At 52.9% G+C, this 27,787-nt stretch overlaps 1 protein-coding gene across 1 annotated transcript in view; it reads right to left on the bottom strand.

The window, feature by feature from the left end:
- The window catches only part of GREB1 (growth regulating estrogen receptor binding 1), a 72,422-nt gene that overhangs the window by 27,729 nt on the left and 16,906 nt on the right, over positions 1 to 27,787 (bottom strand). Inside the window, exons 6-18 of the mRNA XM_032866863.1 lie at positions 27,365 to 27,508; positions 25,362 to 25,490; positions 22,121 to 22,234; positions 21,542 to 21,685; positions 19,049 to 19,234; positions 15,219 to 15,569; positions 14,236 to 14,364; positions 13,491 to 13,619; positions 12,438 to 12,635; positions 11,536 to 11,716; positions 9,773 to 9,968; positions 8,119 to 8,255; positions 71 to 410 (exon numbers count right to left, since the gene is read on the bottom strand). Of these exons, the coding sequence (XP_032722754.1) occupies positions 71 to 410; positions 8,119 to 8,255; positions 9,773 to 9,968; positions 11,536 to 11,716; positions 12,438 to 12,635; positions 13,491 to 13,619; positions 14,236 to 14,364; positions 15,219 to 15,569; positions 19,049 to 19,234; positions 21,542 to 21,685; positions 22,121 to 22,234; positions 25,362 to 25,490; positions 27,365 to 27,508 (2,378 nt within the window). The remainder of the gene's footprint in view (positions 1 to 70; positions 411 to 8,118; positions 8,256 to 9,772; positions 9,969 to 11,535; positions 11,717 to 12,437; positions 12,636 to 13,490; positions 13,620 to 14,235; positions 14,365 to 15,218; positions 15,570 to 19,048; positions 19,235 to 21,541; positions 21,686 to 22,120; positions 22,235 to 25,361; positions 25,491 to 27,364; positions 27,509 to 27,787) is intronic.

The raw sequence follows: 27,787 nt of genomic DNA, 5'->3' as shown, positions 1-27,787 counted from the left end.
TGATGGACAGGCTCGCTGAGGTGTCTGTTGCCGTTCTGTCACCCCTCCCGCCCCTCCCCCCAGCGCCCACCTTGAGCTGCTTCACGAAGTGCTTCCCGACGGTGATGCCAGAGCTGGGGCTGCCCAGGATGATCTCGAAGTGCTCCTCCAGGGCCAGGCGCGCCCGCACGTGGGCCAGTCGCTCGTAGGCCACGGCCGCCAGCGGCAAGCATGGCACCCGCAGCAGGACCATGAGCCCGTGGCCGCAGGGGCACTGTTTGGGGGCATTGATGAGGTTCTGGGTGATCTCCAGCGTCTCCACTGACGTGTAGTCCTTCATCTGCGAGAGGCCGCTCACGGCCATCATCGCGGCCGCGTAGTGCTGCACGAGAACAAAGGTCCTGATCACCGCGCTGTGCAGGCGGGGGAACCTGCAACAAACGGAGAGACGGGGCCGTGACCGGGCTGCCGGCCACCTCGGGGACGCCCGGAGTGCTCCGGGAGGAGCAGCGGGGCCGGCGCCAGGCAAGCAAGGGACCCGGCACGGCCACCGATGCAGGCACGGCGACTCCCAGGTTGCACACAGCTTGTGTTTCCTTCTGAAACTGGTTGTTTCCAACCTGAAAGCGAAGTCTTCCTTAGAATGGAAAATTGCTCGGGCACTTCCAGCTAGGAAACAAGGGCACAGGTCCGCTGTTTCTCGGCACTTTCCAGGCCCTGGTGCATAGGAGCGGCTCAATAAATATTTGTGCAATGAGCAAAGAGGCATGAAGGAAACAAATGATTGTTCCATCTCTCATCAGCTTAATTTGCAATCTGCCCCCATTCCCACTGATAATAGAACCACCAGGCTCAGCACGTAAGCGCGGCTCTCACCTTCCCCAGATTGAGGGCAGCCATCCTGAAGGCACACCTCGGCCTTCATTTCAAGGCCAATGAGTAACCAGAAATGTACCTAAATGTGATTTGACGTGAATTACAAATCAGAACACATTCAGTCAAACCCCAGTTTGGGCTGTTACCATCTGTGTTTATACACAAAAGTGGCAACCCCACCATGACCACATGCCCTGTTAACGGTCTTGTGACCCACGCATCAGAAACAGACCCAGAGCCCCAGCAGAAAACCCCACCCCTGTAGGCCACCATGTTTCTCAGTAGGAACAAATCGACATCTGCTTTACCAATCAATGATGTTCTTGTGGGTTTATTTCACTGGAAAGCATCTCCTGACACAGTGGCTTTTTGGAGCAAAGATAGAGAAGTTTCTGGATCTACAAAGATCCTTAGCATGGTCATGTCACCCTGAGAGTTCCACCAGGGCAGTCAGTCACTTTCTGCAGAGTTTCTGAGGTCCTCCCTCATCTACTGTTCTCCTTTTCTTCATTCTTTGTCCTTAGCATTTCAACTACGCCAGGAGTTCTATACATTGGAGAGCTGGCTTGGCAAACTGACCACTACCACGTGCCTGCTGTCTCAGGAAGGCACGACTGATCTGCAGACTCTGGAACAGAGGGGAGTCAGCCGTCCAAGGACTGCCTTGCCCTACCCCTGGTACACTGGGCAAACAATGCTTAAGAAGCAAAGCAGAGAGCAGGTTGGAAGACGCATGGTCTCCCCTGTCCTACAGCACTGTCACAGCTGTGGTGGCCTCGTGTCACCCCGAGCAAGGTGGGATGAAGGGGGATGAAGAAGGGCAGGAGTCATTTGGGAGGAAGCATTCTTTCTCCCCAACTCTGATGTGGTGGGAAGCACCTGCATTCAACTCTGTTCAAAGGACAAGCGGAGTCAGAACAGGAACCATATTTATCCATCTGAAATGAACAAAAAACTGGACAAATATATGAAACAAGAGTGTTTCAAGACACTGGGCACCAGGAAGTGAAAGACAGTGATCCTCAGAAATGGGAACGAAATAGGGTGAGCTCCCAGCTTCTTCCTGGAAGAAGTTTCTGGAATGTGCTCAGGAAAGGGAAACCCAAGCAAAGCATCACTATTCTTCCTGACTTGAGGAACAGCACTGGAGTCCAGGGAAATCAAGGTATCAAGAGTTCACAGTGGAAGAACCAGAAAGGAGTAAGCTGCGCAAATAGAGAACTCAGGAGAGCTACAGAGGGTCCCCCAAGTCGTCAGCTGAGGAGTGATCAGTGCAGGAGATGAGGAAACTACTCGAGGCCAAGAAAGGAACCATCCAAGAGAATTAAAGGGAACTGTGCCTCAAGCTCACACAGGGTTTAGAACAGTTCCTGTTCCCACCAACAGTATGGAAGACCTCAGAATTCATGGAACATTATAGAATACTTAGAGGGTTTTGCCTTAGTAGGGACAGCCCTGGACTAAACTGGTCCTAACAAAGCTCAAAGCTTAAAGTCAGACCTAAAAGGACTAAACCATCTCCAAGTAACTTAACTACATTCCTGAACAAAGATGAAGAACATGTATAGGAATACAAATACATCCAGCCCCAACAAGGTGAGATTTACAATGTGTGGAATCCTCTCAAAAATTACCAGATATTTAAAGACGTTAATACAACCCACAATAAGGAGGCAGAAAAATCAATCAATAGAAACTGACTCAGAAATGACACACATGATAGAATTAGTAGATAAGAACATTAAATCAATTATTGTAATTAAATTCTATCCATTTAAAAAACTACAGAAAAGATTGAGAATGTTAAAGATGTAAAAAAAAAAAAAAAAAACCCTCCAATTCTAGAGATCAAAACTAAAAAGCCTCAGAAAGAAGATGAAACTGGACCCTGAATTCTCATGGGAGCTGCCATCTTGGTATTTGGACTTGCCCTGCCCTGCCAGTGATAATGCATTCAGGGATGAGTACCTGACCCAGGATAGGTCATTAGTCTTTTCTTGGAATTTTTCAAACTGTTTAAAACAATCAGTCCCCCTCTAGAAGCTGAAGACTGTGTAATTCAGCAGCAATGAGAGGTGACGTTTTCATGGAAGCCACTGTGCACTGAGATACAATACAGACAACACAAATAGAGATACCAAAGACAAGACAACACGGTCTCCCCAGTGTTTAATACCTAACGTAAGTTCCTTCTGAAACCAGCTGCATCTCTGACATTCAGTGGTTCATTTATTCAACCTCTCCTTTTATTTTATGACTCAATACATGGCTCTCCTTTTCTTAAGGTAGCTCAAGTTGAGTTTCTGTCACTTGCAAAGAAGGGTTCTGATTAATCAACAAACAAAAGTAACTGTTTATCATCCATCCATCAACATGTATGTACATTCATGCATGTGCTACCTAAAATTGTCCTTCTTCCTTTCTTAGAGGACACCTTCTCTCTTAGGAGAAAATTTCCTTCTTGTTATACAAGACTCCTTTGCTTTTATTAAAAAAAATACACACACACACACACACACACATAAAGAAACAATCGAGATGTGACTGACAGCAGGAAAAAAGATTAACAAATGTAAAAACACAGTAATAGAAACTATCTAAAATGAAACAAGGGGAAACAAAAAACAGTGACTACAGCACCAGACAGTTATGGAACAAATTCAAGCAGCTTAATGTATGTTATTGGATTACTCCAAAAGAGAGAAGGAAAATGTAGAAAAATATATTTGAAGAAATGATAACTGATTTTTTTCCTCAAACATAATGAAAATTCAATTAACTTAAGTATAAGAAACATGAAGAAAATTATAACAAAGCATATCTTAAATTACTTAAAACCAGTAACAAATTTTTAAAAAAATTTAAAGTGGCTTGGTCACAGGATGGAAGGACCTGGGAGGGGAGGGCACATTATAGAGAGAAACAAAGGCAACAGATTTTGTTTGAAACAATGCAAGTCGGAAGACAGTAGAGTGACATCTTTAATGCATTGAAAAAGAAAACTACCTAAATTTTATACCTAGGGAAATATCTTTTAAAAATGAGTAAAAATAAAGATACACATAAGCATCACCAGCAGACCTTCCTTACAAATGTTGATTAAAAAGTCCTTGAGAAAGGATAACAGAACCAGATAAATCCACACAAAGAAATGAAAAGCAGTGCAAATAGTAACTGCATGCATAAATACAAAAAATGTTTTTAAAAAGTTATTATTTAAGTATCTCTAAAAGATAATTGGCTATCTAAAGCAAAAGTAATTTATTGTGAAGTTTATAACGTATATTAGTAAAATGTCTGAACACAGAAGTACAAAGCTTAGCAGGTGAGATATAGATACACTGCTGTAAGGTTCTAATCCATGAAGTGGTATAATATTACCTGAAAGGAGAAAGTAGCTTAAAAATATATACTGTAAAGTCTAATGCAACACCTAAAAGGACATAAGAATTACAGCTAATAAGCAGGTGGATGAGGGAATGAAACCATAAATGCTCAGTTCATCCAAAGGGAGACAGAAAAAGGGAGTCCATAGCACAGATGAAACAAAGAGAAAAATGGTAAAATGGTAGATTTAAGTACAACCGCATCAGTAATTAAATGTAAATGTTTTAAACACCTCAACTAAATGTAAATGGTCTAAACACCTCAACTAAAAGTCACAGACTGCCAGATGCTATAAACAAGTAAGACCCAACGATAAGTTATCTACATGAAAAACTTAAACATAAAGACACAAGTCGGTTAAAAGTGAAAACATGGAAAACTATAAACTATGCTGACATTAACCAAAGGAAAGCTGGAGCAGCTATATAATATCAGCAAAAGTAGATTTTAGAACAAAGAATTATATCCTTTGGGTACTTTCATAATGATAAAAGAGTCAATTCATCAAAAGACACTTTACCAAAGATGACATACAAGTGACAAACACATGAAAAGATGCTCAACATTATCAGTAAACTGGAGAAACGAATGAAGTTTTGACAAATACTGTGTAATTTCATTCATATAAAACACTAGAAAATACATAGTCTACAGTGAGAAAGGAAAAGGAAGGAATAATTAGCAATGGGGAGAAGGAATCTCTTGTTTGTTAGCTTAATTGTGGTCAAGGGTTTGCCAGGGTTTACATATGTCAAAACTCACCAAATTGAACATTTCAAATATCTGCAGTTTACTGTAGGCCAGTCAGTCCTCATGAAAGCTATTGTTTAAAAAAAAAAAAAAGAAGAAAAGAACTACCACGTGGGAGGCAGGAACTAGCCCAGCTCCAAACAGTAGGTACAGGTAGGATGTGCCTGCCCCTAAGCCTTTGTGGTTGGCCCCATAGGAAGGAAGCGCCACAGAAAACATACTGGAATGAAAACAGGAGTCGTTAAATGTCTAAATCTCTTAAGGACCAGTGAGTCTGTGGTCTTGCAAGCGAACTTCCCAGCCACAGGCTGGGGTCTGTGTGCAGCATGGGGCATATCAACAGGCTGGCCATGCACATGGTGGCAAGAGGCAGTAACCAATGTGTTCTTACCTTCAGTGCCTTCTGTCCAAGTTGCCTGTTTCAAAAGAGATACCCAGACAGGGGATTCCTAGGAGCGGCAGCATGGCATGGTGGAAAGAACACCAAACCTGGCTATAATCCAGGGTGCCACAAACAGGATGTGCGACCTTGGGCAAATCACTTCCCCTCTCTGGGTCTCAATTCCCACAATTATAAGATGGGGTGGGGTGGTTGGGTTAAATGATTCCTAGGCGGTCCTATGATTCTCCATAACTCAACATTCCAGAGTTGTCTATTCTCTTCTCATGTAGTGAAATTTAATCTCTGTGCAACACTTCCGGTTCAGCAGAGGGGGAGAGAGGAGAGAAAGGAAGAGGATGGTGGTGAGGATGACAGTGACAGTCGTGGTTACAGTAATGGTGCTGATGGTAATGGCAGCAATGACAACAGTGGTGAGGTGCATCCTGATCGTAATGATGGGGCAGTGATGGTGACAGTGGTGCTGATGGTGGTGACAGTGATGGTGATGTTTTCGGTAATAATGGTGGTGACAGCAGTGATGGTGATGATGGGACAGTGGCGGTGACACTGGTGCTAATGGTGGTGACAGTGATGCTGATGATCTTGGTAATGGTGGTGACAGCAGTGACATGATGATGGGATGGTGACGGTGACAGTGGTGATGGTGGTGACAGTGATGGTGATGTTGTTCTTGGTAATAATGGTGGTGATAGCAGTGACAGTGATGATGGTACAGTGACAGTGACACTGGTACTGATGGTGGTGACAGCGATGATGATGTTCTCAGTAATAATGGTGGTGACAGTAGTGACAGTGATGATGATGACAGTGGTTGTCACAGTGGTAGTGATTGTGATCATGGGATGTGACAGTAACAGTGGTGTTGATGGTGGTGTTGACAATGGTGGTGATGGTGGTGACCATGACGGTGACAGTGATGATGGTGGGGACAAAGCCATGATGGTGTTGGCTGCAACTACCAAGAGCATGTAATGTGCCCCAGCCATGCTCTTAATGCTCTGTATGTATTAATTTAGTCCTCATAACATCCCCGTCTGGTAGGCATTCTTCTCCCCATGGAGGACAGAGAGGCATCCCTAAAGTCTCAGAGCTGGTAAGTGACAGACCGGGGCCTCAAACCCTGGAAGTGTGACTCTGGAGCCGCAGCTCTCAGCACACAACTGTTCCTGAGTCGGCCCATGTTCCTGCTTCATCCAACTCTCGTAAGAAGCCACTAGAAAAGTAGAGTTGTTCACAGATGATGTTATGGAAGTTCAGAGAGGTTCTGTGATTTGCCAAAGGTTAAAACTCATGTTTAAGCCAGAAGATATGGCCCCGTGGCCAGTCTGGCCTTCTAGCCATGAGCCCTCGCCCCATATGGCTTAGGTTCTACTATTTTGGAGTCAAGTGACAAGGATCAGGTCTAGCCTCACTATGAACCCATGTGACCTAGGGCAGGTGACCCAACTTAAGTCCATTCCTTCCTCTGCCACACAGGGATAACAGGGCCTATCCACTATGAGGATATTTTCGGCAATAAACACAGAGCACTGGACCCAAAGTGACAGCTCACTGCGCATCCGACGGAAGGAGCCATGTGAGGAGACAGACGCATGACTCCTTCCTTCAGCAGGTGTCCGAGCCCTCAGCTGCCCACGTGTGGTGGGGAGAGCAGATGACATCCCTCAACATCCCACACCCAAAGGGACTTAGCTTCTCAAAGGACATTCTGGGGAACACTGATTCCATGACACATACGGAAGATGCCTCACATTCTAGCCTTCTCCACAGGACTGACAGCACGCGTGGCAACGGAAGGCTCGGAGAACTCTTGTGGAAAGGAAAACCTTAAATGTCATGTTTTTCAAACACATTTGACCAAGGCACCCCTTTAGGCCTAAGAGCTATTTGCATCCCGCCCAAGCAGTACAGCTTGGAACACAGCGTGAGGAGCCCACATGTAACTTAATCCCTTCGTTGGCACAAGAATGGGGCTCCACGAGGGAAGGTGGCAGACCCTGGCTCGACACTGACAATCCAGGGCAGAGCCACTCATTCTGCTTCGCAGTAGCCAGTCTGTAAACCCTGGCCTGGCTTTATGGCCATCGCTTAACCTCCCAGGCCTCGGTTTCCTCATCTGAGAAATGGCAGCGTTGACATCTGCCTCCGCGGTCCACTGTGGCCCGGGTCAGAGTGCAAGCTGTAGAGTCAGGCTGACTGTGGCTTCACAGCCGGTTCTGTCAGTGGCCAGATGTGCGGCCCAGGGAGGTCACTGGGATCTCTCAGAGCCTCAGTTTACTTGCAAAATGGAGATAATAGCAGCAACTGGCTAGGAGAGACGGTTAGGCCCTTAGAACAGCAAACAGCATAAAATACACTCTCGACAGGTGATACACACGAGACACGAAAGATGAAGCCAACTAGGACTGTCACTCTCATCACCTTCAAATCCTTCGTGTCTTACCTCCTCCCACTTTCTTCACTTCCCTGCATCGCAAACACACCCCTCCACATTCCAACATGCTGCCGCCCATTCTCATCTCTAAAATATTCTAGAACAACAGTACGACAGGTATCAGTAGCCCCACAGGCAGGGCAAGAAATAAACCAGGTCGCTCTAGCGGAAGGACGGCGTCACGCAGGAAAGGAGGGCGGTGGCCCCTTCTGGAATTCTCGGGCTGCACACTCTTCAGCACACGCATGACTCCTGAGTGTTTTTGGTAACTTCCAGCCGAGACGTGTACCTTTTTCCTAATGCCGTGACCATGGCCTCGAAGGAGCTGTCGTATCTGAGCAAAGGGAGGCTGTGTCCCGAGAGCGTGGACTCAATGAACTCTGACAGCCCGAAGTACTTCTTATTCTCAGGATATAAGTCAACCCCCTGAAACAGAGAAGAGTTTCAGTCACACGAACACTGCATTGGTGGGGATGGAGAGAGTCACACGCTGGGCACCCAATGGATGGCATAGTCATCTTGATCTAAATTGTGCTGACGTGGGCTGCCTCGATGGTTCAGCCAGTGAAACGTCTGACTCTGGACCTTGGCTCAGGTCATGATCTCAGGGATATGAGATCGAGTCCCGCATCGGGCTCCACGGTCATCTTGGAGACCTTGAGACTCTCTCTCCCTCTCCCTCGGCCCCTCCCCAGCTCGTGGCATGTACATGCACATGAATGCTCTCTCTAATAAATAAAAAATCTTTTTTTAAAAATAAAAATGAATTGTGCTGAGTCTGCAGTCCCACAGATGACTTCCCTCTGCAGACGCAGAGCACAGAGCACTCTCTGATTAAAGGATGCCTCATCCCTGTCAGTCAAGACTTTTCCCTTCATCTGACCCTGGTGTCTTTGCCAGGAAGAACGTCGGCCTTGTTTTTTAAACTCACAACGTCCTTGGGTGAAATGGCTTCTTTCCGACAATCTTAAGCTAGTTCTGGGAGCAGGCCAATCAGTTATCCTGTGTTTGGCCTGCTACTAAAACCTGCAGAAAGAAATGCATTTATCTAATCAATTTCACCCCCATGGACATAACATTCCTCCCAGACTAACACCAGAGCTGCTCAAATGTCAGAGTTGGAGAGGATAATAAAATTGCAAAGCCATGAACTTGCCCTCACGCACCAAGGTTGTGTGTGAGGGCCACAGCCAGCAGGACGGGGTCACAGCCAGGCTCTACCGCTCTCTGACTGCATGGCCCTTTAGGCAAGTAGCTCAAACCTCCTTTGCCTCATTTTCTCCTTCTATAAATGAGAAATCATCCTAGCCCCTGCATCTGATAGGAGTTCATACGATAAGGCACTCAGAACAATGCCTCCCTAGCTCACCAAAGTGCCACAGAAACACTCAGTATCCCTACCACTGATTCCAACGCTAACAGACTGACACCAAGCATCAGTATCTTTATAAGTTCCTCAGATGACTCTGGGATGCCCCAAAGAAGTCTAGAATTTGAGGTTTGCTTGTTACTTGTACCATTAACTAGAATCCAACCACCCAAAATTCTTCAATTATTCTCAGAATTCTCAGACTATCAGTTGTAGCCTTCTATTTTGATGAGAAAAGGCAGAGAATAAAGCACACCTCACCAGGTTTTATGGATGTGTGTTCCATTCGGAAGGAGATTTTAAGGCCTGCTGCTTAAGGATGTGGGCATAGGAAAAGCAGGAACCTTTCCAAGGCTTCTAGACTAAACATTACATGTCCTCAGATGGGGAAGCCAACTAATGTCCTTTGGCAAGGAAGGGTTTAAATCTAATTCTGGGTCAAATCAAAGATCCAAGAAACTGGGGACCCATGTGACCCCCAACTACACCAGTTAATCAAGACTTTTACCGAGCAGAATTTCTCCCGACTCAAGGGCCATTGGGACACCAGGCAAGGGAGCCCAGAGTCACTCACGTTACTATAGGAGGCAGGCCAGTGGATCTCGTTGTAAGGGCTGATGAGGGTATGTTGTGTCTGCAGCGCGTAGGGGAAGGACGTCACGTGGAGCGTCACGATGTTGGGGGCCTCCTTCACCTCCCTGCAATTGAGCAATCTGTCCACCAATCCCACGGCCGGGTCACTTTGGGCATAGAGATTATGAACAGCGCTACTGAGGGAGGAAAGAGGGGAGAAGACGCAGTGAGTGGGAAGATGAATCCTGCTTGGTAATTTTACAAGGATCAAGCCGTTGAATACACTTCTAACTAGCCCCGCCCACATTACATTTCTCTAACTAGCCCCGCCCCCATTACATTTCTCTAACTAGCCCCGCCCACATTACATTTCTCTAACTAGCCCCGCCCACATTACATTTCTCTAACTAGCCCCGCCCACATTACATTTCTCTAACTAGCCCCGCCCCCATTACATTTCTAATGAGCCCCGCCCCCAAGTGTGCAAGTGATCAAATCTTCTGGCTCTGCCATGATGAGGAAAATTTAAGAAAAAAAAAAAAATGACCACACTGCAAGCACCTGCCAGGGACTCCCCGGATACTCATTGCTTATTAAAAACTTAGCCGGGGGAGCAGTTTTTATGGAAGATTGCTTGGGGGACACACAATCTACCCAGTCCTCCAGAGCGGGAATTTTCACCCACAAGTGCTCCTTCCACCCCATCTGACTGTGTACTTGTCTCCTTAAATTCTTTCCCCTAAGTTCCTACGGGCCTGAAAGGATACACAGAGGATATAAAATGGTACATTCTATATTAAATTTAAAGGTTTGGGACCAGGAAGGGAAAGCATTTTGGACAAGGGGCCCAGGAGAAAAGCGCAGCGCAGCTCTTCCCTGTGGGCCATGGCCTCGGCCTTCTCTCCTGGGCACCCAGCAGAATAGAAAACTCTCGGGCTTTTGGGCGGCAGGAGGCTACTCTGAGAACCCACCCCCTGCCCAGGGAATACGCACATGCTGGCCTTTCCTAGAATTCAGGGCGTTCAAATCCCTCCCAGCCCAAGCAGGGACCTTATGTTGTATGTCCTGCATACAGGTGATCTCTGAGGTCCTGCCCAGCCCTACATGCCTGCATCCGTGCGAAATCAAAGCCTTCTTCGGCAATCTGACCCGGGATCTCCCTTCCCTCCTCACCCAATCAGCGGCAGTGTCTAAATGCACAGCCCTCAGGCCAGTCTATGGAGATGAGAGCCCCCGGAAATCAGAAATCCTGCCAGACTCAGAGCCTGACAGCATCTAAAATGCATCTAGATTTACGTTCACTTGAACTGAGTCCATCAAATGGACTCAGAAGGGTGGCACCAGCTGTGGCCCTCGGTGAGGAAAATTTAAGAAAAAAAAAGCCAATGGGCCCCCCATTAGGAAGAACCTATTCCAATCAGGGTCCCCTCCCCACACCAGGGGGCACCTTCTTACTGAATGGGGTACAGAAAAGGAGGCCCTAGGTCAAGGCCGGCTTGGCAGTAATCCCCTCCTGCCCCCACCCGAGCCCTGAGACCCTGAGCCTGTTTCCATGATGGTACCTTTCGGAGGCTCCACTGGATGTCCCCTGAGATAACCTCCAGCTCTACAGTTCTGGAATACATCCATGACCTCTGCTTACAGATGCCAAAACCCCAGCATCATTCGTCTCGTCAAGGCTCTTACCCAGACTCCCAAGTATCACCCACGTAGTAATTCAAGGAAGGAACCCACCAAGCCTGGGTAGGCAAAACCCCCTCTCACCTCACGAGATCCCAGTGGGCGTGGTCGTGGATGAGGACAAAGAGCGTATGTGGGTTCTGAAAGGAGTTTTGCAGAAAGGACTTAAATTTCGTCTGTGCTTCCGCATCAAGCTTCAAAACGTACTGTTCGACCCTCTGCTTGGTCATGTGCTCCTTTTCCAAGCCAAGCTCCAACAAAACCCCTGTAATGTGGTAAAAATACATCACAAGTAATCCAGGACAAGGACAACCCTTGCCCCGAGTCTCTCCCTCACTCAACAGACCCCTGGTAAGTGCCTGCTGTCTGGACGGAGTTCTGACCGGCCCCAAGCCTACGGGGATGTGTGAGATATGGGGGTCGGGGCAGCTGACCCCTGGGCAAAGAGATGGCCCATTTCCTAGCGAGGTGTGTGCACAGCGGCCACCCAAGGAGGACAGCCAAGCTGGCTTCGTGAAGCTGGTGATCCTAAGCTCGGAGTGACTGAAGTGAAGGGTCAAGTCCCACCTCCCTGCCAACCCCAGCAAAACCATCCCCCAACCTGAAAGCCGGGGAGCTGTAGGTTACAGAACTCTAGAATAAGTCCTCTGAGTTAAGACATTGACTCTCTGTGTATTTCGTATCTCACCCCCTTGAAAGTACATGGAAAATACATGAAGTTGAAGCACGTTATCAACACGCTGGTTGTGGACCTGAGTGGGACGGAGTGGGAACTCAAGTCATGGTTCAAGCTTTAATGGATTATAAAATTTGGGGCAATTTGCTATCTCTGAGCATCTGTTTTGTGATCTATAAAATGGGAGTATTAATCCTCGCCCCACCTACTTTAGAGGCAAAGACTGATGTTTCGATGCCAAATCTGAATTTAAGGGAATCAAAGCTTCTCCCATGCAGATGTCACAACTTGCCGCCCAGATGCCCTGTACCTGAATGCCAGACATGGAACAGGGTCTGCTGATAGGTGACTTCTGAAGGGGGAATACAAATCAGAAAGTCCACCTTCTCGAAGGATCCTAAGTCCAAATTTTGGGTGCTGGAATCCGCAATGGAACACACGTGGGAGAGGAGCTTCTGAGCCACGGCCAGCTGGAAGGGCCGGATATGGTGGGGCTCCAAATTGTAACCTGGAACCAGAGCCCCCAGAAAGGTGAGATGCACCCAAGAGCAGAGAGCCAAAACCCTGGACATCTGCTTGATGTCAACCCTTGACAGGCAGTAGGGTCCTGTCTAGTGCACAGAGGGACCAAAGGGGAGTCACACCAACATTTATTGAGTACCTACACTGAGCTGTGCACATTTCACGCTTTTTGGAATTTCATAATAAAAGGATGAACAGTGTTCAGGGAGCACAAAGGCAGTGACCCACTCTACCCAAAGAGGACAAAGACAGCATCACAGGGAAGCTGACCCTGAGAAAGGACTTCGGAAGAGACGGTGAGTTGTCTGGAAGGGAGGGTGACCATCACAGCTCTTTGGGAACTCAGGATACATGAAATGGTACAGCAATGCATTGATAAGCTGGAAATTTACACCGAGAAATGTATCATCTCAGGAAAAGTATACAAGCATCCATTTCAGGCTTGGATGAGATTACTAGTGTTTTGTTTTTGTTTTTGTTTTTTAAGATTTTATTTATTTATTTGGCAGACAGAGATCACAAGTAGGCAGAGAGGCAGGTAGAGAGAGACAGGAAGCAGGCTCCCTGGCAGGCAGAAAGCGCTATGTGGAGCTCAGTCCCAGGACCCTGGGACCATGACCCAAGCTGAAGGCAGAGGCTTTAACCCACTGAGCCACTCAGGTGCCCCGAGACTACCAGTGTTTTAAGGACTAAAATAAAAATTATATATCAGTAAACTTTGATGCTAAGAAGATGCCCTGCCTTCTGGCTGTGCCTCTTAGCCACCCCCTCCACCCCCGGGGCCCCCTGGATGCTGTCTCAGAAGCCCAGATCCTGGCTGCTGGCTCCCAGCATCACTCACTTGTGCACGCTGGAGCTCCGCCAACATCGAAGGATGCTGATTTGGGGACAGAGGACGCAGTGAGTGAGGAAGGAACATGGCCTTGATTTTCCTGATGGAATTTGTCCAGCAGAGTGTCAATGTCACCCTCTGCCCAAAACAGAACAGAAAAATGGGTTTTCCATCCCAGTGAAGCCCAGCAAACCTCCACGCCACACCTGCGTACAAGGCACTGTCCTGGGCCTAGGGTAATGGAACCAGAGAAGGTGCAGCCCATTCAGTCGAGGAGCCGGCAGCCTAGTAAGGAAGGCAAATACATCAGAGAGAATTGCACTGTGAGGTGGCAGGTGACAGGAGAAGGAAGAGCCAGATGCTAAAGGACAAGAGAAAGGGTCCGAGCCCATCCTAGAGAAGGAAGGGCCAGCAGGAGTTCCTGGGAGGAAACGGGTTGAAGAAAAAGGCAAAGAAGGGAGCAGGGCACAGAACTCCCAGCCTAGAACACATGGACTCAAGTAATTGGGAGGCAGAGGTAGGGAGCCGCAGGGCACAGGGGAAGAGGCACAGGACCTAGGAGGACCCACAGCCAGCGCAGGAAGACAGCCAACCAGAGACCCCCCCAGAAAGGGTCGTAAATGCTAACACAGAGAACGAAGGGGTCACCCTGCCCATCCAAACCCAGGTCGGCCTCAGCAGGCTCTGGGGAACAGGCTCCGAGAGGTCTGTCCCTCCCACTTGGGAATTCACAGCTGTCTCCCTACAGACCTACCTGGACAGAGGGTGCTGAAAAAGGCCCCCAAGGAGTCCACTTTCCCCGTCACCAGCTCATAACTGACTTCTTTCTGGTACTCTGCTGGGGTGAGAAGGCTCTCAGAAAGAATTCGGGCCTGGTATTTTCCTGGAAAACAAACAACACCTTTCACTGGGCTCCCCACTTAGAATTCGCACGCGAGCCCCTCAGTGGCAGAGTCTGTGCTCACCACTCTGTCTCTCTCTCCCTAACCCCCGACAATGGCCTAGTCTTATCCTCTGCCCTGGCCTCCTGCCTCCCTACAGCGTGCTGCCACGTGGTCTTGGGGGGGAAGGGGTGGGCCGCAGCTGTCCCCAGTGGCAACCTCGCCTGCCTCCTCCGTCTCTCAGGCCCCTCTCTAACGTCACCTCTGCAGAGAGGTTCTCCAGGCCCTCCTAACAGCCAGCGTCCCAAAGGGGATCCCCATCCCGGGGCCCTCCCACCCGAGCTGTCCAGCTCTGTGGCGTCTGCTCCAGGAAAGCGGGGATCTTGTCGTCTTCGTGCCTCCGTCCCCAGCCCTTAGAACAGCGCCTGCATGTAGTAGGGCTTCAATAAGAAACTATATAATTTGTCAGTTAATTGACTCATTAATCTACACAATACAAGATCGCTGTTGTGGTTTTTTTGTTGTTCCTGTTGTGCACGAGCGAGCTGAAGGAACAGACTGCCAGAGTCAGGAGGCGACCGGTCACATCACCGGGTGCACGGAGCCAGGTTCTCAACCCCGTCCATCTGGCCTCCAGAGCTGGCCAAGCTCTCTGGGGGAGAGGGGAACGCTCACCTTCCCCGTGGGGGAGGAACGACTCTGAACCCGCCAGCCCAGGCACGCGCCTCTCACGCCAGGAGGGCCCTAACCCCAGTCACGAACCAACGGCTGCCACAAGCCCGGCCGCGAGAGGCAAGGCGCACCGATCGGCAAGGGGAGAGGCCGCGGCTGGTTTTCCCGCAGCCGCCAGGCTCACCGGTGACGGCGACGCAGGAGTCGATGGCGGGGCTGCGGCAGGCGCGGACGATCACCACGTAGTTGGTCTTGGCGAGCTTGCCCTCGATGAGCAGCCGGAACATCTCCGAGAGGCCCTCAGCCAGGGAGTAGGTGCACTCAATCACATGTACGCTGTCGTTGCACGAGCTGGCGGCCAGGCCGGCCAGCCAGGGCAGCTGCGCCGAGGTGACCGGGGCCACGGCGCTGGGCGCGGGCGGGCAGGGCTGCGGCGGTGCCTGCTGGTACTGCCGGATCTCCGTCAGGTGCGACTCGCGCCACGAGCGCAGGAAGATCTGCTCCAGGTCCTCCATCAGGGGCACCTGGTCGGCTGCTGGCAATGACAGGACGGCAGGAGAGGCTTCAGCGCCCGCCCACAAGCGCAGAGTGCGGCTCTGGGGCGACACGTGCAGGTGAGCCCCACAGATCCCCGTGGGCATCGTTCAGGGTCCATCGTCTTACGGGTGCTGGGCTGCGAGCACCGGGCGGGCACGCGAGCAGCCACCACTCCCCAGCCTCACCAAGCCACAATGCTTTCCACCCATTTCTCAGTCTGGTTTTCAGCGACAGGTTTTAAATCACTGTAAGGACTGAAGCCTCCAACTTCAGGGCTTGTCTCCTTTCCCCTACGGTCACGTGGAGCCAGGGGTCACACTGTCTGTGGTCTACACAGCCAGTGCTCTCGCGGGGCACATCGGGTCCCTTCGAGCAAGGCACCACCATTTACTCAGCAGGGGCTCCACTGTTGATCTTCCTATTGCTTCCAAATAACCACCGCGATAAATAACCTCCCTGACACATGTCTTTATGGATAGAACCTACTTTCTAAATTCTCAGAACTGGGCTTCTGGAGCTAACTAATACATGTGATCAGGCTGTTTCCAGGGGTCCAAGTGCACCAACCTGCCACAACACTAAGGGCGGACGAGGACCCTGCCTTTACCGCACCCTTAGTGCCACCGGATACCATCGCTTGTGTTAATTTCACTGGAAAATATTACTCAATTTGTTCATTTGTGCCTCTCTGATGCCTAGTGACACTGAATACTTCTACCATTTCTTTCCTACAGACATTTTCTGGTGTATTTGTCCAAATTTTAGAGATGGGTGAGCTGGAGGGTATAGCAGCCCACCGGAGCTCAGAAGACACGCTCTCTCCCGGCTCCACCGAGCCCCGGCTCCAGCCGAGCACTAGCTGTCCGAGGACACTGGCTCCTGACCGGGAAGATGGGGCTGACACCACCCCATCAACTGGCTGGGCCATGATTTTATGAGGTTAGCTGTTAGCCCTCCCATCTTTAAAACTTTCCCCTGAGCCCACACCCTCTTCTGGAATCACCGTCACCAAGCAAAGGTCTTGGGAGAGTTGTCTACCCTCACCCACCTATTTCTTCACCTCCTCTCCCCAAGCCAGTGCAGCAGGCGGCTTCCGTCCCCACACTCCTCGTACATACTCACCTCCGGCAGTGCCGATCGCTTCCATACACCCAGACCCAATGGCTAACCACAAGCCCTCACTCTGCTCTCGGCCTGACTCAGGGGACAAGTCCCTCTCTTGAAATGCTTTCACTGGACTGTGCGTCTGTTGACTGTTCCTTCAACACGTGCTGGCTGAGCACCAACATTACCCTTCAGGTGCTCCCGGACACACAGCCGTAAATGAAGTCGACATTCCTGATCTCACAGCCCTGACACCCTCCCCAGGGGACATGCACCTGAAGTAAACAAATACACAGGCGTGTAATTTAAGGGAGTGCTGGTGTTCCAAATGCAAGATAAAGAGGAGATAGAACCCCAGGGGCCAGGGGAGGGGCGCTGTCTTAGATACAGTGATGAGAAGGCCTCTCTAGATGACATGGGAACCAAAACCCAGAGAAAGCAGTAGCCGTGCAAACGTCCTGGGCAGGAGCATTCCTCGGGGAAGGAAGAACAGGCATGGGGGACTGGGATGCCACAGGGCACAGCAGGGCTGGAGCAAAGCAAGCAGCTGCGGGAGGCAGGCCGGTCACGTGGCCTCTGGAACCAGGGTGGGTTGAGCGTGTGCTAGGAAGCCGTGCTAGGCTCCAGCAGGGAACCGAGACAAGCCGACTCACAACTGTAACAGACGTGCAGAGCGGGGCAAGAGCAGTGCCCTGGCGAGGAAGGAACGATGGGGATGGTGAGCAAGGGTGGGTCAGGGAAAGAACCAGGGCTTACCAGTGCATGGGATGTGGGTCGTGAGAAAGAGCAAGACACATGCCCCATTTTCCCAGATTTCTCACCATTTCAGGCAACATTCTCCAAGTTCTGCCCAACCGTGTGCCTCCCGGGCTGTTCCATCCACCTCGTCCTCCAGATCTCTGACTGCTGGGGTGCCCGAGGGCTCATACATCGGGGCCTTTCTCCCCAGGACTCTCGTCCAATCTCCCAGCTTCAGTAAAGCTCATCACTGGGCCCATGTTCCCCAAACAGGCACCAGCAGCTGCACCTTCTCCCTGGGGCTCAAGTCCTGTCTGGCCACGTCCTAGAATCAGCCCCTTGGAGGCCTCATGGGCCTCTCAAACTCGAAACAGCCAAGACAGGACTTGCACCCCCACTCTGGCTCCAGCATCCACCTGGGGGCTCAGGGCAGAAGCCGGGCTGCCCGTCCTCTCCCCTCCCTCAGACAGACAGCCTACTGCCCTTACCCCTTCAGGATAAACCCAGCATCTCCCTCCTGTGACCCTCAGTGGTCAAAGCCACCTCCCACTTCAACTGGGACAATACGGCCCCTGCACCAGCCAGGCCCACACAGCAGCCACTGTGGTCTCCTGGAAGCCAAGGTCAGATCATATCCACGCCTTGCCTCAAACCATTCCAGAGCTGCTGCAGACCAAACTGCGTGTCCCTCCTCCCAATTCATCTGTGGATACCATAACCCTCACTTCGATGTCTTTGGAGATAAGGCCTTTAAAGAGGGATTAACGTTAAGTGAGGTCACAGGGTGAGGCCCTGGTCCAGCCGCTCTGGTGCCGGCATGAACAGAGACACGGGAGTCTTCTGTCCCTCTCCCCAAATGCGTGCGCTCAGGAAAGGCCCCGTGAGCACACAGAGAGGGGCTGTCTGCGAGCCAGGAAGGGAGGCCTCCCCAGAACCCGGCTGGCATCCTGGATGTTGGGCTTCTAGCCTCCAGAGCCCTGAGACAGAAACATCTGTGGTCTAAGCCCCTGGGACAGGCTCTGCTGTGGAGCCAGAAGTGGGCAGAGCTGACCGGTCCAAGTTGTTGATCAGTGTGTCTGAAGTGCAAAGTCCTGGCTGCACGCGGAGGCCCCACCCCTCCGCCGGCACCCCCTCCCCCACTGGGCTGTAACCACCAGGCCTGGCCTGCAGCCCTCCCGGCGTCTCCCTTGCCTCCCCCACCTCCTCACGAGGCAGCTTCTCCCCACTCGAGCATCATCTCAGAGGTCTTTCTCCGTGAGGCTGAATCACGGTACCCCCACCCGCCCTGCCCCAGGGCTCCCTCTCCCGGCTCCACGCTCCATCTGATCACGGCTCCTCTCCCGCGTCTCTGTCTTACTCCCTGGTCCCTCTGTGCTTCTGGAATGGCAGCCGCACGGTTTTTGGATTATCTCCAGTGGTTCTGACCCACTTTAAGCCATGCCCAGGCCCTCCAGGCGGTGACTGGAGGCCACGTCCTGACCTGACTGCAGCATCCCCACGTTTCCTGGGCTGCCATCCCACGGGCCCCGGGGCTTCACAGGGGCTCCAAGGGCCAGGCTGGGATCGAGGCTCCCGCACATGCCCCCTCGCTGGGTGTTCTACCTGCGACTCCCAGGCGGCGGGCGGGACACTCACCCAGCTGCACGAGGTAGTAGACGGTGAGCAGCAGCTGCATCTCCTCGGAGATGGGCTGGATGGCGGAGGCCCCGCACTGCTCATAGGCCCGCGAGATGGACTGGGAGTTCTGGTAGCACGTGTACAGGAGGGGGCTCACGACGACATCATTCAGGTTCCCACAGAGGTAGGGGAAGTTCCCGTGGCCTATGGAACAGGAAACAGCATCCGCTTGGCGGCTGCCCTCGGGCACGGTCTGTGCCCCCGCCCATGCGGGGTCTCCAAATCCAGGGGTGGGGCGCCAGCGTGCAGGCCAGACGCCACTGGGGTAACTCTCGTGCCCCTTTCCGGGAGACCTCAGACGTCCGGCCCTTGCTGACTGCCTTGGCAGCTCTGATCACGGACCGGTGCTGTGGCAGGTGGTCGTGCCTCGTCTCCCCCGCAAGCGAGCTACAGCCCAGGAATGTGCCCCGAGTGGAAGCGTCGCCTCGGCCGCCCCGCAGCTCCGACCACAGGACGCCCCGTGGAAGCACCACCTTCTGGCTCTCTGCTGACTGCCCACCTGCCAGCCTGCACCGTCCCCAACCGCCCCCCCACAACATGGGATGCTGATTCACGTCCTCCCAGGGCTCTCCAGCAAGCTGGGTTAGGAAAATAAACCACGGTACAGACTGGAGGCTCCAGGTCCTGAGAGAACTTGACCGACACTTTAGCGTACGTTCTAGATTCACTCCGATGACAACCCCCAGAGGCAGAAGAGCCCGGCTATGCTGGACTCTCCTCGGCACCGTGCATCAGCTGGGGCACGCTGGGCGGGAAGTCTGACATCCCTAAGCCTCAGTCTTCACATCTGTACAATGGGGGAGACACATGCAGTCCCCATGGGGCTGCTGAGATGATCGGCTGTGCTAAATGCCTGTGTGGCATCCTGTACTCAGGTGGTCCTCACTTATGCACCAAACATGCACTTACTGAACGCCTGCTGTATGCCACATGCAGGCATCACGCTTGGCTCCAGGGAGAACCTGATGACTGAGATGGTTCATACCCTCAAGGAACTGCTTCTCCAACCTGCAGATGCAGGAGGGTCCCTGAAAGACAGCCTAAGACAGACTACTGGGCCCTACCGCACAGCATCCAGCTCAGGAACGGGGCCTGACTATGATGCTGGTATGTTCCTGGGAGTTCATGCCTCTAAGAGGGGGCTGGTCCTCTGGCCAGGGAGCACAGCTGGGGTACCTCTGCTTACCAACATTCTGACTCAAGCTGCGTGGGGGCCCAGGTGAATAAGAAGGTAAGGCAGCCTCGCGGAGAAGGCACAGAGGTGATTGGGACCTGCACTGGTGGGGGCGGGAGGGGACAGCCAAAGAAGCAAGTACCTTACGAAGAGCCCATCTGCTGGACACTCACCCCGACTTTCCTGGGGCTTCCGGCTCGGGGGAGGAGCAGGTGCAGATCCTGCCCATATCCCCGTGCTCTGTCTTCCCATCACTGTGCTTTCGGGGCCTACCGCGGTCTCGCGATAGCCGTGTGAAGGACACACGTAATGAGGCCATGTGCTGACCTCTACCTTGTCAGCTAATAGGCCCAATGGGTATCGGCTCTGTCCCATGCCTGGTTCAAAACCCAGACCTGCACCCTTCTTCCTAAATACCCCGTCCGCTTTTGGTTTTTTAGGAAAAAGGAGTGACTCTCTTAGTTCTTAACTGCCAGTAAGACCTCTCTCCCACTCTCCTACCACCCTCTCTCCTCTATTCCTACGAACATGATACCAAATGCAGCATTAACTTAATGAAAATCTGAATGCACGTGTGTGTGTGTACGCATATGCACACGTGTGTGTGTATGCGTGTTGTCACAGGTCAGCATGCGGGACCAGCGAAAACCATCCTCAGACAAGTCCCGCCCGAGCTTCCCATTTCAAGACCTCCTGCATCACGAGAAAGGGACCTCTTCAGTTGACCGAACACCTCCCATGTGGCATACATCAGCCTACGGTCACAAAACAGATCAAATCTTGTTGTCTTTTATGCTTTCACGTGGCACCCGTAGCCATCCTTGCCCAAAGTCAGATTCTATAGCCAAAATATACCAGGGGCCCAGGGTGACAACAGGACCACCCACCCCATCAGGGGTCCTCGAAGCAGGGGGCCGATGGCTCCATGTCCGAGCACTGGTGCTTTGCACCGGGCCTGTTCCCAGGGCAGCTGCTCAGTGAGGCTGAACTAATGAACACGTGAATGAATGAACACAAGGACATGGCAGAACCACTTCATTTCACCCGGGCTCCTTGTGGAAAATCATGACCCGCTCCAGACCCGCTGGTGACCCGCTCCAGAACTTGGCATCTGATCACGGGCTACAGCAGTGACGGGTCGGCTTCGTTCTTTCACTGGCCTGGACGGGGCCTCCGAGGTCTCTCAGGGGGACACCCATGCGTCAGCCCATTGCCTGCTCTGTGCGGAACCCCCAGCCCCCCGCCCCCCCCCCCCCCCCCCCCCCTGTTGTACTTGCCTTTAAATATCACCGGCTTGGCCTTGCATATCTGCAGCAAGTTGTCAGGAACGGACACCGGTTCTCCGGAGGCCACAGCAGGAAATGTGACCGAAGCTGGTCCCACCAAGCCAACCTGGGGCACACAGGACATGCCTGCGCTCTCTGGAAATGTGCCAAGGGTGTTAGGAAGACACACGGAACGGGGCCTCCCTCTGCAGCAGACCTGATGTCAGACCGGCCTGCACACCTGCTACAGCTGATGTGAACCCCCACCTACAGGAATACCCCCATCCTGGAATCACAGATCCCTGAGGTCGAAGTACCTTTAAGGTCACTTCACCCAACCTCCCCCCCCAAACAACACAGCCACGTGACAGGCCAGCCCCTTTTAAATTTCTTTAGGGTCCAGGAGCTAGGTCACTGCTGTACAAGGACCTTGGGCTCCACTGTGCAGCTCTTCCATATGAGACCCCTCAGTGATACTGAAGTCTGGCCCCAGGACATCCTCCCCAGTTCGCACACATTCACACAGTGCACACGTGTGCGCGCACACCCCGGGCGCCGAGTCCTACAGTAGGCAAGGCTGCTGTCACTTACCGTACTTGGCTCTGTTCCCGCCACCCTGGGAGTAGCCAGCATCTGCAGCGGAGGGGGATTCCGGAGACCACCCTTTGTGGCGCTTTTTGGGGGGCCCGGAGTTTGACAGGATACCTGGACAACATGCAGAGTATAGATCAGGCTGCCACGAAGGACGAGCTTTAAAACATCCCCGATTTGGAGAACACGTGTCAGTTTTAAACCTCAGAGCTTCATGACAGTTCTCTGCTGTGTAGTGAAGCATGTGATGGGCATGAGGAAACATCCCGTCCCTTTCAGTGAACATCTCATTGCAAACCAGCCCAGTCCTGAGAGGCTTATCTCTGAGCCTCGGCACCCCAGTCTTTAAAACGGGATCATGAACCCTACCCTGTAGGGTGGTGTGAGAAAGACTAAGGAGCATGCGCATAAAGCAGTCTGGCCGGCTGACTGGCAGCCCCCAAGATCCCATCTTCTTCCAGCTCCTCCTCTGACGCCACCGTCACAGCCTCACCACTGGGGGGCAGCACTGCTCCACCTGCTCCCGCCCGAGCCTTGGCCACTAGCGCAGACCAGAGAAATCTGGGGGAACGGCAGCCCGTACTCGCCGCTGGTGCTGGTTTTCTAGACAACAGCGGCATGTGTGTGACTCAGGCTATGTTCCTGGGTTATTCAAAACATCAGGAACTGGTTACCATGCTTTTTTGAGCAATCCAACACAAAATTTCCCCTACGTTGAGAGCTATGCATTCAACCATGACTGCACGTTAAAGTCACCCGGGACACCCTTAAAACTCTGAGTGCCTGGACACAAGCCCATCCCAAGTAAACCAAACCCAGCACTGGGGGGAGCCTGGGCATCGTGAGGCCCCGAGCTCCCGGTGACTAAGTCACAAGCAGGACTGAGAACCATAGTTTAGAGCAACATTTCTGTACATTTGGTCTGAGAAGGAGCTGGACAGAAGCAGCAGAGACTTGTTAAAACAGCCCGCTCCTGGGCCCTGCCTTGACCTCTAGAACCGGATCTCTGGAAACAAGAGTGAGAAGAATGCCCTTAATCCCAGGCACGCTGGCTATGCCTAAGGGCACTGCGATTCTAGAGCCGCTTAAAGGTCATAGTTATTCTCACCTCCTCCTTAGACTGACCAAAAATGAATAAAGTGAATAAAAAGGTAAAATACAAGGTACTTTGTTCACACAGAGCTTTCAGGCAGGTGGGCTCCTTCAACCCCCCCACTCCCCAGCAGCGTGGGAGGCAGGCACGAGAACGGCTGCTCCGTGTAGACCACAGCTTCTACTGCCGGGACATCTGTCCTCGGGTGCCAACAGAGGCACGCCCACAGACACGAAGACGCCCGCACCCCTAAAAACCACATTAAACTACCAAAGAGGGGTTGGGCCTTGACACTGAGGACGGAAGGTCTACAAATATTTTCCCCTTTGGGACGCAAGCTCTAGCCGACCCTAGTGTGACGTCCCAAAGTGACGTCACCGGGAGCTGTCCCTGCGCTCCCAGTGTGGACCATTTCCTGCAGTGGCTCCTGATACTGGGGAAGGGGTCACTACTTGGCACTCCGGGTGAGCAAGTCTTCATTACTCAGTCCACTCACTACGGGACACAGAGCACCCCGATCCCCAGTGTGGGACCACCAAGGAAGGATCCTGGGCACCTGCTAACAGCCCCCAGCAGGGGGCAGTACCTCCCCACTGAGAACCACGGAGTGACAGCCCTCAAGCCCAAATCGAACACCTTGCATGTTTCAGAAACAGTTTCTTAAAACTGATTTCCTCTCTCCCCAGAGCAGGCAGGAAGGCCCAGGCCCTCCGGCATTTCGGCTGGGCTGTTAAAGCAACTCCATTCCGTCAGCATCCATGAAAGCTGGGCACCTGGGGCCCCAAGATGTGGAGGACACCGGCGCTGCCCTCAGGAATGTCACTGCATACACGACACAGGTGGCGACAGAAGGGAGACAGAGCCCTGGGGCATGCCAGGGAGGGAGGGAGCCGCCCTGTAGGAGGGGACACCTGAGCTATGCCCTGAAAGGTGTGTTAGCGGTGAGGTGGGGAGATGCTTTCAGATCCTGATGTGTGGCCCGGGGTGGGGACAGGAGTGGGGGCACTGAACCATCCCACACTAGAGCGCAGGGCTCTCAAGCAGAAGCCGCAGGGGATGATGGGATTGTACGGGTTGGCTGGGGTCAGGTTCCAGAAGGGCTCAAGCGCTGCTGGGGACCTGGGGGCTTTCTCCTTCCCACATGGCTCATTCTCCAGGATGAAGTCTGGTTGTGCACCTGCAGGCAGGGCAGGCGTCACAGGTCAGGCCTGCTGTCACCGTCCCAGAAGCCCGGTCCTTGGCTACCCTAAATTCAGCCCCTCGCTGAGAAGAACCAGTCAGAGGAAGAAAAGTGGGGGCCTGCCTGGGACTCCTCCTGCCGGAGGAGGGACACGACCTTGACCTCAGATTCCACGCTGGTTGGGACGGGGGAGTCTCGGGTCCAATTCAGAAAAGACAATGGTCCTTCAACTAAGAGGGAGACTCCCGCCACGGAAGTCCTCCGCTGGCCGGGTAATGGAAGCGGGGAAGCCTGGGCGAGTCTGGGCTGCCTCTCTGGGCCTCACGTGCCTCCTCTACCAGAGTGTGGGGCTGGACAGTTGCTATGGGCTCTTCCAGTGAACAGTCTTGGATCCCAAAATCCACTTAGCTATGTGCATGGAGGAAGAGAGAAGGAAGCCCGGCTCCCTAAACAGCTCCCACAAGCACAGAGGGGCAAACACAGAGCCCAGGGCCAGACTCCATGCCCCGGACTCTGGCAGAAGATCTGCTTAACCCGTGTGTTCACTTCCTCACCCTCTTCCATGCTTCCTCTCTTACCATCTCTCAAGCTTCCCAAACTGTAAGCTGTAGCTCAGCTGTCACCTCCTCCAGGAAGCCCTCCTTGAGAAGACCAGCTCAGGGATGATGATGATGTGGGTGGCCTAATGGTGTCCACCTGTGAGCTGCCAGATGTGCCCTGAATTTCCACACAGCCCCTCAGCCGACCCTCTCGGCTGCCCTGAGAGCAGCATTCTCATCTCCAGATGAGGCAGTTTGGTCAGAAGGCTTGTCCAAGATGCCCCAACTAGCACCAGCCGCAGTTGAGTTTGGGGCCCCCTCCAACTCCAGGAGGCGCGGGGGCCCCAGCATGGTCGCCCCATGACCCCCCAACAGCCCAGCCCAGAGGAAAGCGAGCCCCCCCCGCCCCGGCACGAAGGGCAACACTACCGAGTGCCGAGGGCCGCGGCACGGCCGCCGGGTCGCTCTTCACCAGCTGTTGGTGCTTCGGGGAGTCCCTGCCATTGAGAACGGCTGGACCCACGGCGGCCGCTAGCGAGGGGCGCTCGGAGGCTGGTCCTGGCAGCGGAGGGAGAGAAGGGGGAGCACACACTCAGTTCACAGGATGCCCTGTGAGCCCAGCCGGCAGGAAATTACTCTTCTTCCGTTTTTATAAACTTATAAACGGGCTTCTGGCCGACAAGTGACTCCGCCCACCGAGAACCCACAAACACAGATGCACACGTACTCCTGGCCCAGGGAGCACAGCCTGCGTGAAAGGAGGACCAGGCAGACCTGGGAGCCAGTGGGGCCCCGAACCTCAGGGGGACACGCAAGGCTCTTCCGCCGCCCTCCCCCTTCCCCGCCCCGCTCAGGCTTGTAGCAGACACGCTCGGGAATCCCATCGGGCTTGCGGTCGCCCACTCAGGGCTGCTCGCGGGGCCTGGGGATAATCCTGGGGGACACTGGGGGTACTGGTCTCGTGAGCCCCACCACAACGCCTACGTGCCTGCATCAGCCAGAATGGTCTGGAAGGCCCTCCAGAGTCAAGGGCAGCCCAGACCATTTCCAGTGGGTGCGGCGGCATGAGGAGGGGTCCAGAGCATGGTTTTGAAGCCAGCCGCCCTGTGTCTGAACCCCGGCTCCGCTGCCCTCCTCAGAGCAACCACACTGAACTCACTTGGCCTCCCTCTGCTTCAGCCTTCTGGGCTACACACGGGGACAGCAGCCAAGCCACTGTGAGAACGATGTGCTTCACAGAAGGCAAGTGTGTGGACCGGTGCCCGGCAGTAGAAAGCTCTAAGGATTGCCCAGGGGTATCATATTTAATTCTTACAATCACCCTGCAAATTAGGAAAGATTTTCTCCGGGGCGCCTGAGTGGCTCAGCTGGTTAAGCATCCAGCTGTTGGTCTGAGCTCAGGTCTTGATCTCAGGGTCATGAGTTCAAGCCCTCTGTTCATTTGGAAAAATAGATACATATTTTCTCCGACTTGACATATATGAGGAAAGAGAGATTCAAAGAATTTGAAATGAGTTACCCCAAACTGCCCGGCCAGAGGGTATCAGCGCTGGGATATATACCCTGTACTCCGATGGTAAAAACAGTGGGCTTCCCAGTTACGCTGGTAGCAGAGGGCCCACGTGGCCTGGGCACTGTGAGGACAACAGCATACGCCACGAAGGGAGGGCGGCACAGTAGGAGGGCACAGTTCCCAACCCCAGGGGTAGCCTCTTCTTTACCGATGTGATGAACTGGGGGGGAGCAAGGGCACTGTCCCCTGCTTTCAAAGCCCCTCTACACACCCTCTGGGCCAGAGGAAGGAAAACAGCCACCCCTCTAGAGTCCTTGAGGAGGCTGCGGTGGTCATGGCCATCACGCCTGTAAGGTCTGTTCGGAATGGCAAAATGCCAAGCTCATGAGCCAGAAATACCCACTGTGTCAACTCTTCACTTCTCTTCCTACTTCCCATGAGGTCCTAGGCCAGCAGCTGAGCCTCGACTTCCCAGGTGGTGCCCCGGGGAAACAAGCCCACATGCAGAGTGCTGTGAGGACTCAAGGAGGTGCCCGCGGGACTTCGGGCCACTAGCCGGTCTCACCTGCCCCTCCCGGGAACTCCAGCCCAGCACGGACGTGGTGCCATTCTAGAGCGAGCTCTAAGCTGCAAACGGGGGGTGCGGAGGGACCCCCGTGCCCCACACCACCGACAAGGAGATCACGTTTTGCTGCCAACAGGAAGGCAGGACATCTTTCTAAATTAAAAACATAGCACGCTGTGCCGGAAACTATTACAAATTCACGACGAAACACAAAGGCGTTGCAGACAGAGCAGGTAAAGCCTTCTAGTCATCCTGAAAAATGTGTGGCTGCCTCATGGAGCTGCCGTGCCGGGGACATGCCGGGGACATGCCAGCCCGCGGGTGCAGCATGGCTGGCATTTCGCCGCCACTCACCTGCCAGCTGGGCTCCCATCGGGACGCTCGGCGTCGCTCCAGGAACAGGTTCGCCGGAGAAGGCCGCCAGGGGCCCGGAGCTCTCCACGGGCAGGAAGAGGGAACTGGAGCAAGTACTGGTGGCGGCCTGCCGGCTTCTGAACTCTAAAGGAGCAAGACGCACGCATCAAAACCGATTCTGCACAGGTTCTGGAATGCTCTCCGGGACGAGAGAGCTAGACACACCTAGATAACCAAAATGGTGCCAACGCCTTCCTGGCTTTGCCTCAGGGTAGCTGGAGGGAGGTGGGCTTGCCAGGGGACTCCGTCTGGGGGACAGCTCGGACGATCAGGGGTGGGAGGCATCATGAGCTTCTGAGAAAAACAGACGACGCCAACGAGTCACCCAATCACTGCCCTTCGAGTCCAAGGAAAGAACAGACG

The sequence above is a fragment of the Lontra canadensis genome, unplaced genomic scaffold (genome assembly GCF_010015895.1).
Source record: "Lontra canadensis isolate GAN:19392208 unplaced genomic scaffold, GSC_riverotter_1.0 scaffold32, whole genome shotgun sequence".
NCBI classification, from domain to species: domain Eukaryota; kingdom Metazoa; phylum Chordata; class Mammalia; order Carnivora; family Mustelidae; genus Lontra; species Lontra canadensis.
This window is presented reverse-complemented; position numbering and strand designations above follow the sequence as displayed.